Source organism: Mesoplodon bidens, assembly GCF_964165515.1.
Source record: "Mesoplodon bidens genome assembly, chromosome: 9".
Classification (NCBI taxonomy): domain Eukaryota; kingdom Metazoa; phylum Chordata; class Mammalia; order Artiodactyla; family Ziphiidae; genus Mesoplodon; species Mesoplodon bidens.
Genome location: NC_138166.1, coordinates 23,363,707 through 23,378,774, shown reverse-complemented (window position 1 = coordinate 23,378,774; position 15,068 = coordinate 23,363,707). Strand labels below are relative to the sequence as shown.

General features: G+C 44.7%; 1 protein-coding gene across 1 annotated transcript in view; it reads left to right on the top strand.

Annotated features, from left to right (window-relative positions):
- The window catches only part of EGFR (epidermal growth factor receptor), a 197,083-nt gene that overhangs the window by 119,511 nt on the left and 62,504 nt on the right, over nucleotides 1-15,068 (top strand). The window contains exons 2-3 of the mRNA XM_081244819.1: nucleotides 12,735-12,886; nucleotides 13,789-13,972. Of these exons, the coding sequence (XP_081100945.1) occupies nucleotides 12,735-12,886; nucleotides 13,789-13,972 (336 nt within the window). The remainder of the gene's footprint in view (nucleotides 1-12,734; nucleotides 12,887-13,788; nucleotides 13,973-15,068) is intronic.

Genomic DNA, 15,068 nt, shown 5'->3' with positions numbered 1-15,068 from the left:
CTGGATAGGGAGTTGGATGTCCAGTTCTTTTTTTTTTTTTTTTAACATCTTTATTGGAGTCTAGTTGCTTTACAACGGTGCGTTAGTTTCTGCTGTACAACAAAGCGAAGCAGGGCTTCCCTGGTGGCGCAGTGGTTAAGAATCCACCTGCCAATGCAGGGGATACGGGTTCGAGCCCTAGTCCGGGAAGATCCCACATGCCGCGGAGCAACGAAGCCCGTGCACCAGAACTACTGAGCCTGCGCTCTAGAGCCCGCGAGGCACAACTACTGAAGCCTGCACGCCTAGAGCCCGTTCTCCGCAACAAGAAAAGCCACCACGATGAGAAGCCCGTGCACCGCAACGAAGAGTAGCCCCCGCTCACCACAACTAGGGAGAGCCCGTGCGCAGCAACAAAGACCCAACTCAGCCAAAAATAAATAAATTAATAAAAAACAAAACAAAACAAAGTGAATCAGCTCTACATATACATATGTCCCCATATCCCCTCCCTCTTGCTGATGTCCAGTTCTAAGAGTAGACGTAGCTTCGCACAGAACCGTAACCTCACCGCCCCAAACACATAAATGACAGCTTCCAGCCCCGCACTTCCTTATAAGTTCTTACGTATATCTTCAGTTCCTCTATTTAGCTGAGGATAAAATAGGAAGAGCTTAACCTTAAGAAAACCCTTCTGGAGTTTGGCCTTGGAGCAAAATGACTCACTTTAACCAGGTTTATCTTCTAGAAAGTACAGAATAAAGGGAATTCTAATCCCGTGCTTCCCCACCTTCTGTCAGGCCTTCCTCTAAAACAGAGATTGGCAAAGTACAGCCCAGGGGCCAAATCCAGCTGCTGCCTGTTTTGCAAATAAAGTTTTATTGGTGCACGGTGGGGCCTGGCTGACATTGCTTGTTGTCTGTGGCTGTCTTTGGGCCACAGCAGGGTTGAGTGTTGGGACAGAGGCCCTGTCATCTGCAAACCCAGAAATATTTACTCTGGCTGTTTTCAGAAAAAGTTTGCCAGCCCCTGCTCTGGACCAGCATACTGGATGCTTCAGACTGTATTTTCTGGACTCAGACCTGCAGGGTGTGAGGCAGCTCTGGTTGGCATCACTCGCTCATGCATTTTTCCAGGCACATGACCCATCTAATAGCAGATGCTTCTGTAGGAAAACTATTACCTTGAATTGCTAGCTCCTCGTGGAGAGATTATATGTTCTAGAAACAGTAGTATCTGAGCAAAATCAAGATTCTTCTGTGGCAGAAAGTTGGCTCAGGCTTCTTCTGAGTTAGCTTAGAAGTTTTTAGTGATTTCTGAGTCAGTATTTCCTAGTCACCGAGCCCAGGAATTGGGGTGGGCTTTGGGTCACACTGCCAACCAAGGAAAGAGAGGCTGCAGACCTCCCCCACTGGGACCATTTTAAAATGCAACTTAAAAGGAATATTTAAATTAAGTAGGAGTAAGTGAAAAAATTGTTCATTTTAAAACAAGCGTTAATTAAAAACATGTGCATACACAGCACACAAATCCAACTGCACTTACAAAACCACCACAAAGGGTCAGGCGAGGCTTTCTTCTAAATGAAAAATAACAACAGTAGAGAATGTTCTGAGCAGAAAGCTGGAGCTCTCCTCAGGGAATTCTTCTAAAAGGCACACAGTAGGTGTGGCCTCCTCAGCCTTAAGTGCCCGGCACAGACCCCCTGGTCAGATACAGGCCCAGATGCCCCCGCTTTCAAGCCCTGGGCTCGTCCCTGTGGCCGATTAGCTGTGGTCAGTGTCCACTGCTCCTTCCCTCAGTACAGGAGCCACGGCTGCTCACCAGGCCACAGACAGCCATGTGAGCAGAAGGCAGAGGGGTCAGCCTCTGGGAGTGCTTGGAAGGAAGGAAACAATTCATTGGACTGGACCCCGTCCAGATTTAACTCAGATTCAAGTCTTAGTAATATTTACTGAGTCTACCATGTGTCACTGAATTCTCCCAAGAGTCCCTATTTTATAGGTGAAGAAAAGGAGCCTCAGTGTGATGGAGAAGTGACCTCCGTAGTGGTGGGACCAGAGTTCTCATCCAGTCCTTGTGGCTCCAAGGCCATTGGTCATTGATAAGTCATTGTAAAAGTCGGATGCTATTGTTCTGTAGTCAGAATGGGGGGGGCGGTTAACTTGCCCCTTTTCTGACTTTTCAAATCCTTTATGACCTGAGTATGAAGCACTGGTTCAAATAGTTATGCTGAGGACTTCACATGTTTCAGTAACTTCAAAAAAAAGCAAGCGGCAGACTCTGCTCGTGGGTGAAATCAAGCCCATCACCTTTTTAGGGAGATTACTTTTCTCCTTTCACTGCTTCTGATTTGTTCCCAGCAGCAAAAAGGATACGACGACTTCCCCGCAGAGAGCAATTCCAGCCTGAAGCAGCACAGTGCAAGTTCAGACTCGAGAAGTGGCTTAGAAATCTCAGCCGTGTTAGCTTTGTCCCCTCCACACTCACCCCCCCAATCCACCCTTTCCCAAGCAGCACCCCCGTAGACTGGCCTCCTTCTGCACCTTTGCTTCCTTTCCCTGATCCTCGTTCCTGTAGATCCCCCCGCAGGAGGGTCAGAGGTCCTCTGTGACCTCCTGCGTATCATCTCCTCTGGGCTTCCCTGCGGTTCTGCAAAGGCCACCTTTGGAAGTCTTCACACAGCAAAGGCCGGGCGGATCCCAAACACCACGGGGCAGCTGAGGAACTACACGTAGCCTTACCGTGGCCCGTGCTGCCCAGGGAGCACCGGTGGGTGGGGGATGCTGGGAGCATCTTGGTTTTCAGAAGAAAACACTGTTGTCATGGCCTCTCCTGGTGTCTTAGTGATTACTCCCTTCTTTGGATTTTCGTTGTTGTCATTTGCTTTGGGTTTTTGTTTTTTTGTTTTTTGTTTTGGTGGGAGGTAGTGGCTATTTGTGTGTTTGGGTTTTTTCCTAATGCTCATGAGTAAACCAGCTTAAATGTGTGTATGTTTAGAGAGATGACCTTGAAACACAATTGTGCACTAGAGACTGATTTCTTTAAAACATGAGTAATAATAGATGAAAAAATTTAAAAGGACATTCAAACCATCTTGGGATGGAGGGTAGGCATGCACAGCCGCATAGAGCCCAAACACAGTGCTTCTGCAGAGAAGTACTCGCCAGAAAGGTCCTTACCCCCCATTCTGAATTGGAAATCTTTTATTTCCTTGCAAATTACAAATCTTTTCCAGAATTTCCTTCAATAAGAAGAATGCATGGAGAAGTGATTCTTAGAGGCAACTGTAAAGAACCCAGGAAGGATCACTTGTATCCCCAGGTGGCCCAGAGGAGGGGAATGCAGGTGGGGGAAGGAGAAATGGAAGAAACCTTATTTTCTTCGTGTAGCAAATTGTGTGACTGGGTACAGTGAAGTACCAAGCCCAACACCTGGCACGTGTAGGCAGCCTGCTCTTTACTGGGAACGTGGGGTAGCGTGGCTTCATTTGCTTGACGGTGAGGAACGCGAGGACCGTTCCCAGGTAGCTCGCGGTCGGCGACTTCTCCCCTTGTCGACCTGGGTTCCTTTAGCGGCTCTGCACCGCTTGGCTGTGGGATGTCCTGTGATTATTTCATATGTAAAGTCATCTCCCCAAAGGACTAACGCATTGCTTCAGGGCAGTGAGCACTTCGGATTCCTTCCTGGCAACTGTTGTAGAACCATTTTATTAAATATGAAATATGTTTTAGTTGAAGAAGAACAAACAGCCCTCGTGGCCCTGGTGCAGACCACAGAGCAGGAGGGAACCAACCCTCACTCGGTGGCCAGCGACACCCAAGGCGATGGCTCCCCAGGCCAGGGCGCTCCTAGGCCGGGCTGGGATGAGTTCCAGAGGGACAGCTCCCACCGTGGGGCGTGTTACCCAGCCTTTGTCATTAGAGGGAGTCATGCAGGCCTGAGCAGAATGGAAAGCAGAAGGGATGTGAGTTGGGCGGGGACATGTCGGCCTTGCCCCACTGTACCTCCGCGCCATCTTGCTGGGAATGACACCGATTGTGAGCTCGCCACAACCTTTCTGCTGCCTTCTGCTCACCAGGTCTCTGCTGAAGAGGGTCAGGCCAAGTCAGAGGTGAAAGGTGGTGGGGGACAGCGGGCAGTCTTAAGTCAGACTCTGAACCGTCAAGTCACGTTTTGACCCTGGTTTCAAGCAGTGGTCTTTGACACCAGCCCCGTCTGGGATTTTACATTTCCCACTTCCTTAACCAGCCCTCCTCTGGGCTTTCCTCTGTGCTAACCATCCGTGTCCCCTTTTCCACCCCGCCCCGCCCCCTGTCCTGCCCTGTTCTTTCAAGTCTCCTAGCTTTCGGATGGGCAGACCGTCCCATTCCAGTGGGTGCTTCGGCGGTGAGAGAGGGTAACTAGCCCTTCCTCATCCAGGTGACAGGCAGGTCTCCGCGGTCGCCTGCTTTTTTTTTTTTTTTTTTTTTTTTGCGGTACGCGGGCCTCTCACTGCTGTGGCCTCCCCCATTGTGGAGCACAGGCTCCGGATGCGCAGGCTCGGCGGCCATGGCTCACGGGTCCAGCCGCTCCGCGGCATGTGGGATCTTCCCGGACCGGGGCATGAACCCGTGTCCCCTGCATCGGCAGGCGGACTCTCAACCACTGCGCCACCAGGGAAGCCCCGCGGTCGCCTTCTTGAGGAAGAGCTTTGAAAACTGTCATTGCAACTGTGCAGTGGCAAGTACTAATCTTATGGTGGACTCTGTGCCACCCCACACCAGTCGGGCTGAAGTCATCACCTGGGAATGCAACGGGGCTCTGAAGAAATAGGTCAGAAGCACCAAAATCGCTGTGCGGGCAAAGCGTCCAAGCAGCGGTTTGGCCAGCGGACCTTTGGAGGGGAAGTGGCATTGCTCACTTCAGAAATATGCCTGTGTGCAGAGACAGAGCCCTGAGCATGAGTAAGCAATAGTCCCCAGCTAGGAGATTAGAAAAACATAACCCGGGTCGGGAGGAGGCGCTTACCACAATATATCTAGAAAGGAACAGCCAGACACACTAAATTCAGTCTTGTTATGTTTTCACATAGAGAGATTTTAAACCAAATCCAGCCTTCTGTCCTTTCCTCAGGGCACCCTGCTCAGCATTCAACGTTCAGTCAAGGAACACTCCAGTCCCATAGAGGTCTAGTTCTATGTTACCTGATATAGATTCTGATGTATAATCTGATATGTATCATTCATCCATCCATGAATTTTCATTCAGTACATGTCCATGTATTTAAAATACAGATGACCAGAGACAGAACGTGTTGCCAAGTACTCAAAAGAGATTTATTGGACTGAATGAATAAAAGATCGGTATGGCTTTCTGAAATCTTCTCCGGTCCAAATCCATTCCTGATAGTCCAAAATAGGTAAAATTCATTTCTGATCTACCCGCCATTCAACAACCTGTAAAAATTGAATTGATGGCCAGCCCTGTGATTCAAGATTTTTCATTTCCATTGTCAGGACCATTCTCTGGACAGCATCCTATAAAAATGAAAAGTGATATGTTTAATTTCAGAATTTCAAAGCATCCCAAATTTCAACACAACTCATCAAATTCTGTTGAGTGGGGCTTCCCTGGTGGCGCAGTGGTTGAGAGTCCGCCTGCCGATGCAGGGGACACGGGTTCATGCCCTGGTCCGGGAAGATCCCACATGCCGCGGAGCGGCTGGGCCCGTGAGCCATGGCCGCTGAGCCTGCGCGTCCGGAGCCTGTGCTCCACAGCGGGAGAGGCCACAACAGTGAGAGGCCCGTGTACCGCAAAAAAAAAAAAAAAAAAAAAAAAAAAAATTCTGTTGACTGTATTTAAAAAAGAAATCCTGGTGGGGGGTAAGCAGGGGGATAGTTTGCTGGTATCCTTGAAGACACATAGGCAGAAATAGACTGCAGTGATTTGCCTACTGGGAATACTGCTATGGTGAAGCCTTAGTGTCAGACACGATTTGTATTTAGAGAGATTTGTGATTTATGAAGCACGTTCATGTCCACGGTCTCATTACTTCCCACAACTACCCTGTCAAATGCATCACGCTGGTCTGATTTTAACCAGTGGGAACACCGAGACCCAGAGAGTTGCGATAACCGGCTGGCGATCATCCCATAACGATACATCACAGTCTTCACACTGATGGGGCGGATGTTTGATGCTGTCACTGGAAACCTTCCACAGTCCCTCCCAAAACTGGCCTTCCCGGGATCCACAAACATCAGTTAACTCCCAAGAAAGCGGATACAATATGCACAGGTGTCCTAACTCAGAGTATTTTTCAAAAGTCATAAACTGGGCTTGGGCTTATTTTAATGGCTAGGAGGAGAATCATGAGGAAGGAAATCAACCAGTTTTGGTATTCTGTGCCCCAACTCAAAAATAAAATAAGTGTAATTTTAAAGTCTTCTGCTTGTTAACTTAATTAGAGCTACCTGAGTTTGCAAATGTGTTGGACATGCCGAGGCTTGGCATGTTTAGTCCAGTAGGCATGTTATAATGCACATGGCAAATTATCAAGTATTTAAGAGGACTTTTTGAGTATTACTTGTGCATATTACAAGTTGCAGTGTAGATTGAAATTCAGTTTGACAACAATCTTTGGATGCCTACAAACTGAGAACTATGTATTAGTTATGAAATCAAATATGATAAAATAAGGAACTACTGATAAAATATAAAGTTTGGGAAAATAAAGAAAAATCTTTTTCAAAATTATAATGAGACTTTTCCCCTCCACAAAACCTTTGATTAAACACACAGTGAAAATTTAAATACTATTTTGTATTTACTCTTATTATTTTCCCAATTATTTCATTATAACTGAACTGTAGATCTAGTTTCCTACAAACTGTTGTGTGGATTAAATAAGTTTCACAGGCTAGTCGGGTGCCCTAATCACAATTTATAACATTTTTCTATGGAATAAACTTACTCTATGCTCCCCAAAATGGAAAATTGTATTGATAGATCAGGAAGAAAATGGAACTTGGGAACTCTTCAATTCTGTCATCATCTGAGGAGAAACCATATGTGTGCAATGCATGGCGTTTCCCAGGGGCTGCCATATGCAGCTGTTCTGAACAACACGGACGTGCACAAGCTGCAGCTTACTCGCCTTTATAACACTTTCTATATATAGTACTTCATTCAGTTATTTCTAATTTTTAAACCACTTTCATAAAGCCATTTAACATGCAAAACTTTGAAAATCATTTCTCCATTTTTATGAAGTTATTTTATTAAAAATGTCCTTCTTTTGGCCTTGTTCAACACAGATTTTTGTAAATTATCTCCTCGATAATGTTTTATTATAAAGAAATATATGGTCACTATAGAAAATTTGAAAAATGGAGAAACTGTAAGGAGGAAATAAGAAAAACCCAGAATCCCACTATTCATGAAAGACTGTTGTTAACAGCGTTAGGTGCATTTTCCTCCTGTCATATTTCTGTGCATTTTTGAATAGTTGAAATGTATATACATGTACATTTTGAAATTGCCACCATAATACAGTTTCAGTAAGGCAAAAGAAATGATAAACCCTGATACGATGAAACCTCTAGCAAATTCTGAGTATCTTTTCCTTATTTATTTTTAAATCCGTTATGTAAATATCTTATTTGAGATTTCCTTAAACCTTCTCAGGATGAAAGTGGGCAAAATCTTCCTCTGGCTTTTAAAGCTTAATCAAATATGTTACCTAGCCTAGAAAGATTTTATGATAACCCTCCAGAAAGTTGTGAGGACTGGCAGTCTTCTGAGACATCCTGCGCCCTCCTCCACCACCAGCAGACACACGGAAACAGGAGAAGCAGAGGGACCCGTGTCAAGTCATCCAAGACTTTGGTCACATGGCCACCATTGACCCATTGCTTCCACGTCTAAAATGTAAATGCAACATGTGTATTCACATCCCAGCAGTCAGTCCAGTGAGATATATCTGTACATATTCCACCTCTCCCCATTCTGTGTGTACATTTGCATAAACAAATAATAATTTTAAGTAGCGATAAATGCTAAGAAGAAAAGAAATCAGGAAAATGTGATAGAATGCAATGGTGGGGCCTTAAGCTACTCTGGTTCCAGACAGGTTTTTCTGAAGGGATGTCATGTCCACTGAGTTGGAATCTCAGTGATAAAAAGGGAGACAAAGATGCAAAGAGCTGGGGAGAAAGGGAAGAGCATTCCAAGCAGATGGAACAGCCCTGAAGGGAGCAGGAACCTGGCGCCCGGGAGAAACGGGGGTGGGGGTGTGTGTCGGGGGAGAACATACGTGGCTGGGCCAGTGGACGGGGGAGGGGGCCTGAGAGGAGGTGGGGAGGCCGCGGGCAGGGGTCCATCCCCTGTTCTGATGATACTGGGAAACCTGGATCGTTCAAACCAAGAGCAGTGCAATGTGATTTCTGCTTCAAAATGAGGTGCTCTGTGGAAAATGGGGTAACAATAAAAACAGACAACTTCGGAGAAGGAGATAGATTGGCAAGAACCCAGTGACTTTGTTTGCCGTTGAAGTGTAGAGGAAACAAATTAAAACAATTATGAGTTTACTTAGGCAATTCCACAAGCGTCTAAGTGGATTTGGAGAAATCTGGAGAAACCTGTTTTCATGCTGTGTCTTAATCAGCCATACACATTTGCCCAGGCTTGTGGGCAAAGAGAAGGGCCCACTCCCACAATGACACAGGAAAGCCACAGCCTCTCCCCCTCACATCAGGGGTATCCCAAGACTTAAAGGAGGCAGATTGTTTTATTTTCAGTTAAGATAATTGGGGGGGTTCTTGAGAAAAAGAACAGCCTGACTCTGGATCAGCCCTCAGTGTCCAAGTGTAATACGCAGATAACTTCCCACAAGACTCCCTGGAAGCCACGTGAAGCCCAGCACCAGGATGAATCTCAGAAACGCCTGCTGTGCAGGAGACCTGACACCAAAGGACGGCGCTGCGTGATTCCAGGAGAACGAGGTCCCCAAACAGGCAGAACTATTCTAAGTGAAAACAAATTGCGGTGTGTGGTGTCTGGGGCAGGGATTGTCGGGGCGGGGCCGTGAGGGAGCTCCTAGGGTGACCATGATGTTCCAGGGCTAACAGGTTACACGGGTGCATGCATTTGTTGAAACTCATCGATGCTACACTTAAGACTGATTATCTCACTGTTTGTGATATTACCTCGACAACAGCTGTCCACTCATCTTGAACTGTAACCAGTGGCATGTCAGGGTGAAGGGTACCGACATCTGTACCTTACTTTAAAATGCATCAAAAAAAATAAGATGGATAGATACGTGATAAAGTAAACGTAGTAAAATGCTACTTTAAGGATGTTCACAGTACAATTCTTTTAGCTCTTCTGTCCATTTATGAATCGTCGTAATAAACTGTGAAGGTAAAAAGCTAAGTGCTTTGCGGGCCCTGCTGCTCTTGGTTCAGTAGGATTTGTCTTCACATTTGCAGGAGGGAGAGCAAATCCCTAGTATACTGTACGGAGCTTCACAAACACTTTTAATTGTCTGGTTTTCAGCTTCATAGCCCTAAGGTAATATTAAATTTCTATTTGAATAAATTGCTTAAATATGCCTAAATGAATATTTTAATGAAATTCTTAAAGTACAATGTATTTCTTTTTCTTTCTTCTTATGATTGGATAAATATTCTTCAGACAGAGAATAAAGTAACTCTGTTTAATGCCCAGTATTTGAGCAAGCCAATCGGCAGATCCAAACATGCCCAGTTCAGACAGCACCTTAGGACAAGGACACGTCCACAGAGGCCCCCAATGTCTGTCCAGAGGCACCTTATGTCAAACAGCTGTCACAGTTCCCAGTAGTTAGCTGTAACAAAAGAAAGTTGAAGCTTTTGTGTTCAGTCAATCCTTAGAACCATTCTGGGAGGCCAGGATTGTTTTCACCAAGTCTGTACTTGAGGAAAGCGTGGCGTAGAGCTCGGGGAAGTCGTTCAGTATTGCTTAAGGATGAAGGGCTGACCAAGAAACTTTCTCCTGGCTGAGCTAAGGGCTCTCACTCTGGCAGTTTTGTCTTAAATCTGCCTCACTAGTTAGTGATTTTTACTTTTTAATATGACTGATTCAATAGCCTCACATTTAAATGTTCTCACTGCTTTATATTACATAACATGAGATATCTGGTATAAACATGGAACCAAGATTATACTTTGTTCAGTCAAGAAACCTAGGCCAGGCCATTCCCATCCTCACCCTAGATTTGCTGTCTCCTTTTGGGCACATGACAGGGGAAGCCTCAGAAGAAACAGCCTTGTAAAATTTTCTTTTGATACGTTAGTAATTAACCCCAGAACAGAACTCAAGATGAACTTGCCTTAAGCTGAATCAAATAGCGTGTCAACTGCTTTTTCTCAGGGATAAACATGTTGGACAGTTGGACAATTTTTTGCCACTATTAAAAAATAAATCAACATCTTGCCTGACAGTTTAGGTCTATTTCCTCAAAATAGGTTTTCCAAAGTGGAACATCATGACACGGAATTTAAGCATATTTATTTATTTACACAGGTTGTCCAGTTGCTTCTCAAAATGTTTTACAAATTAACCTTCATATCAACAATGTGTAATGTTGCTATTATCTTCCAGACACAGGATCCTTTATGAATGTAAAAGTAATTCATACTAATTGTAAACAGTGAAGGGTCATGATAGGTATTCATCAAATAAATACTCATTCAGCACTTTTTGAATGAGTGAATGACAACACAAGTACAGTCTTTTTGCAATTATTTTCTTCTATAACAGGCTAAACTGACATGGCATGTTTTCCTTTTCTACTGATGAAAGTCACTTTTGCGTGATTTAATAATAAAAATTCTTTGGTTCAGCGAAGAGAAATTTACAAGCTAGTACCCCTGAGCCTTTAAAATGAAAGTAGCTGGGGTTGTTTTCATCCTTCTGTGTACAGAAGAAACACTCCAATTCTAGTCAGTACTGGTCACCTGGCTGGTGTGAAGGCCATGATCAATACTTGGGGCTCCCTAGACCAGAGCTGACCGGTTAGGCTGAAATTTAGAGACCATGGTCTGTCAGCTGGAAGGCAGCTTTTGTTCCAAGATGTGCCGACGGAAAGGTCACCCTTTATCGTCAAAACCCTGTACCTCCATTGGTGGTGGCATCTTTAAGCACCTTAGAATCGGGAAGTCAGTCTGGCCCCGTCCACATGCATTGCAGCCAACTGTGTACAGCGGTTCCAACTCGAGGTTCCCATCAGAGTGGTCCACACTCCTGGGTGAAAGCAGCCAGAGATGTTGGGTCCATCCCGTGTTATGGTTGGAAGAGTGATGGAATCACTGTGCCCTGGAGCCAGTGCCGGGGAGCTCTGTCTTGTGGGCCGTCGCAGTTCCCGTGTGAACGTTCTCTCTACCACCAGATTTGAATGAGACCACAGAAGGGGAAAAGAGGGAAATCCCCACATAGTTAAAGAGGAAGTAAGGGTTGTTTCATATTTACTGTTGGTGTTAATGCTTTGCACTGATTGTGTGGTATCTGAACATGTGCTCGCTGCCGGGGCACTAAAATGCAAGAGCGGACGGTGACGCTCTTCAGAACACCTCTGTGGGGAGGGGACACAGGACCTATCAAAGAGAAATGAAAACTCGAGAAGAGTTCCTGAAGGAAGTCCCTGCCTATTGACTCTGGCCTTGGTGTTGTCCTCAACCACCTGGTTGCAGATTGCATCCGTGGAAGAGCCTGGCCTGGTCTGAATCTAACCTCCAAAGCCAGGGGCTGTATTTCTTCACTTACGATAACTTGGGTTCAAAGTACAGTCTCTTAACAGCTCCCTGCTTCAAAAGCCCCGAACCTCTTTGTTTTCTTATGCTTGCCTGTACATGTTGTTCAAAGAGCTAGGTTTATAAACATGGCTTTATTATAATCCTCTCCTTTGCTTTTAAAGGTAGACTACCAAATGTATTTTCATAGTCTAACTTTGTCCCCTAATTTAAAGTGTTTTCCTATATTAAGTTTGATACCTGAAAACATCAGGGAGTTAACCGTGCCAAGGCCACATCCCGGCAGGGGATGCAAAACCCTTGGACCTGTGCCTGGGTGGGTGGGCTCCTTGGAGTGTAGGCAAACACAAAGGCATGTTGGTTTCTTAGTAGCTGAGTGTGTTTTTTAAATATGTTTTCATGTCATCATTTTCTAAATGTTATATAATATTTGATTTTATCCTTTGGTGCATTCGTTTAGAATATTTTTCATCTCCAGCCAGTGGGTTTCAATTTACACTCTTGTCATTGATTTTAGGTTGTACAATGTTATGGTCAGAAAATATGTCTGTAAATATTCTTTGAGCACGCAATAATGTGACATGCTATTTTTTGCAAAGTAAAAAGTTCATTATATAGTTGTTAACTCATCATTATAATGCTGAGTTGCATATTATGATATGTATTTTTTGTTTACTAAAGCTCTTGTAGACTGTTTTATCTTAACGATTTTCATAGAATTCTTATCTGTCTCCCCTTGAACTTTTAATAGTTTTAAACAATTCCATGCATTATAGAGATGAACTAGTCCTTATTACGAACTGCACCTTATATAAACTTTTAAACATTTTCGTCACATTTGTCCTGAGTGGCCTTCGATCAGAATATCTGTCGTAAGTCACTGAAGTGTGCAGTTAGTTGAAGATTGCGAATATCGTTTTATTTTAGTTTTGCTCTTCTACTTGGCATTACATGTGATACCTTTTTTCGTCTTGTTTCCAGTTTGCCAGGGGACAAGTAACAAGCTCACCCAGTTGGGCACTTTTGAAGACCACTTTCTGAGCCTCCAGAGGATGTTCAATAACTGTGAGGTGGTCCTTGGGAATTTGGAAATTACCTACATGCAAAGTAGTTACAACCTTTCTTTCCTAAAGGTTAGTTCAATGAATTTGATTCTTACCCAAATATAGTAGAAGTCAATATAAGTAGATAAAGGCCTTGGCAGAATTTAACTGGCAGTGTATTTACTTTTGCTGTGGCAATTATAAGTCCTAGGGACCTACACATGCAAGTTTTATAAAAGGCCACTTTACCAGCTAGTGTCAAGTTATACCTATAAAAGAACAACAAAGAGAAACAGACTAGTCTGGCATTCTGCTGTCATCGTGGACACTAATCTTTTTTTTTTTTTTTTGGTGGACACTAATCTTTTAACCGTCACTTCAACCATGGTATCCTGACATACTGGCTTTAAAAAAAAAAAAAAAAAAAGAAAGAAAAAGAAAAAAAACTCCTGCTTTGTAGCATTTGCCTATTTCCTGGGTATAGATACCCCCACCATGGTTGATTTCCAGCTACCAAGAGTTTAACAACTCATTCACAAAATTCCCAAACGTTTCACAGTAGGCTCTAACGAGCCAATGGGAATCAGCCCTGAAGGCTTCTGAGTTTGGTGTAAATTTAGGATTTGATTGGTTTTCTTCTGGGTTTATTTTTTTTTATATAAGAAAACCTGAAAGACAGATAGAAAATAAATTAATAAAACATTTCCATTTTCATCTCAGTGTGTTGAACAGCAAGCAAAATGAAAGTCACAGCTTTCCTAAGTAATACACATGGTCCTTTGTGATTGTTATCAAGCTCAAGAGGTAAAAATGCAGGAATCATTGTAAATTCTGTCACCTCCCATGGGATCCAGTGGTCATCACCTGCGTGCTTCGCATCTGTCAACCACTCCTGTTCAGCTAGGTGTCCTGGGCTCTCTGGACCCATTTCAGATCTTGCATTCGTGAGTTCCTCAGAAGAGAAATAATATGTTTATGTTTTATCTCCTCAGACCATCCAGGAGGTTGCTGGCTATGTACTCATTGCGCTCAACACAGTGGAGAAGATTCCTTTGGAAAAGCTGCAGATCATCAGAGGAAATGTGCTCTATGAAAACACCCATGCCTTAGCGGTCTTATCCAACTACGGTGCAAATAAAACGGGACTGAGGGAGTTGCCCATGAGAAACTTACAGGGTGAGAGGCCAGGGAATGGGGAGGCTGTAAATGCAGAGAGTGACCTCGGATGGTACTCAGCAGACTTGGTGCTTTTCTGAATTTCATTCAGAGAAGACATTTATTCATCAGACACAGATGTATTTGCGTGCCAGCCATGTGCAAGATACAGCAGGTGGAAGGTGCTAAGAAGATAGTAGATGGTGGGGTGGGAAGGGAAGATTTAAGCCAAGTACCAGTTCTCCCTGGTTCATGGAAAAGTATCCAGAGAGTTCATAAAAAGTGGTAAAGTTTCTGGAAAAAAAGAGAGTATGACCAGGTGACCGGAGCTGGAATGCTTAGGTAGTCTGCCAGTCTTACTACCTGGACCTCAGGTATAAGGGACATACATTAAAAAAATCAACCCTTATTTGAGACATTTTCCAGATTAATGCTGTTATCCAGAAAGCCATTTTTAAGTTAAGGATAGGGAATAAAGGTATTACAGGAGAAGTTTGAGTTCTTGTGAGTAGGGCACTTTTGTGAGTTCTGTGAGAGGAAACTACAGAAGATGAAGAAAAGACGTCAAGTTGATTTTTAAAAATTGAAGGTAACAGTAATCATGCCCTCACCACGCGGCAGGTGCAGTGCCAGCCGTGTTAAATTGGTAACTTCATTTAATGCCCACAACCTTCCTTGAAAGCAAGTGGTAGCTCTGCCACTTTACAGATAAAGAAATGGTGGCAAAGTAACCCTCCTGAAGTCCCACATGAGCGAAAAGATGGCCGGGGATTACCACCCAGCCTGTGCCCCCAGAGCCCTCGCCTTTGCATCTTCCACACAGCTCAGACGAGCCAGGGGGCCGACCCCAAATGGGGGATGAGAGCAGAGGATGCACGACAGAGTGAGGGTGCTGGGCAGGGAGGGGCCTGCGGTGCTGGGATGGCTGAGTGTCCAAGCCCCATGGAGCCTGACGTCTGCTCTCCAGGTTGCCTCCTGGGCTCTGCATTCAGGAGGCGGCCTTAGGGCTTCCCACCCCCTCACCTGCAGGGCGCAGCTCTGGCGCTGGGTTGTGCTGTCCGTGCTCGGTTGTGCTCGGCCCGCCTGGATGCCCATCTTGCCTCACGCTGCCGCTGTC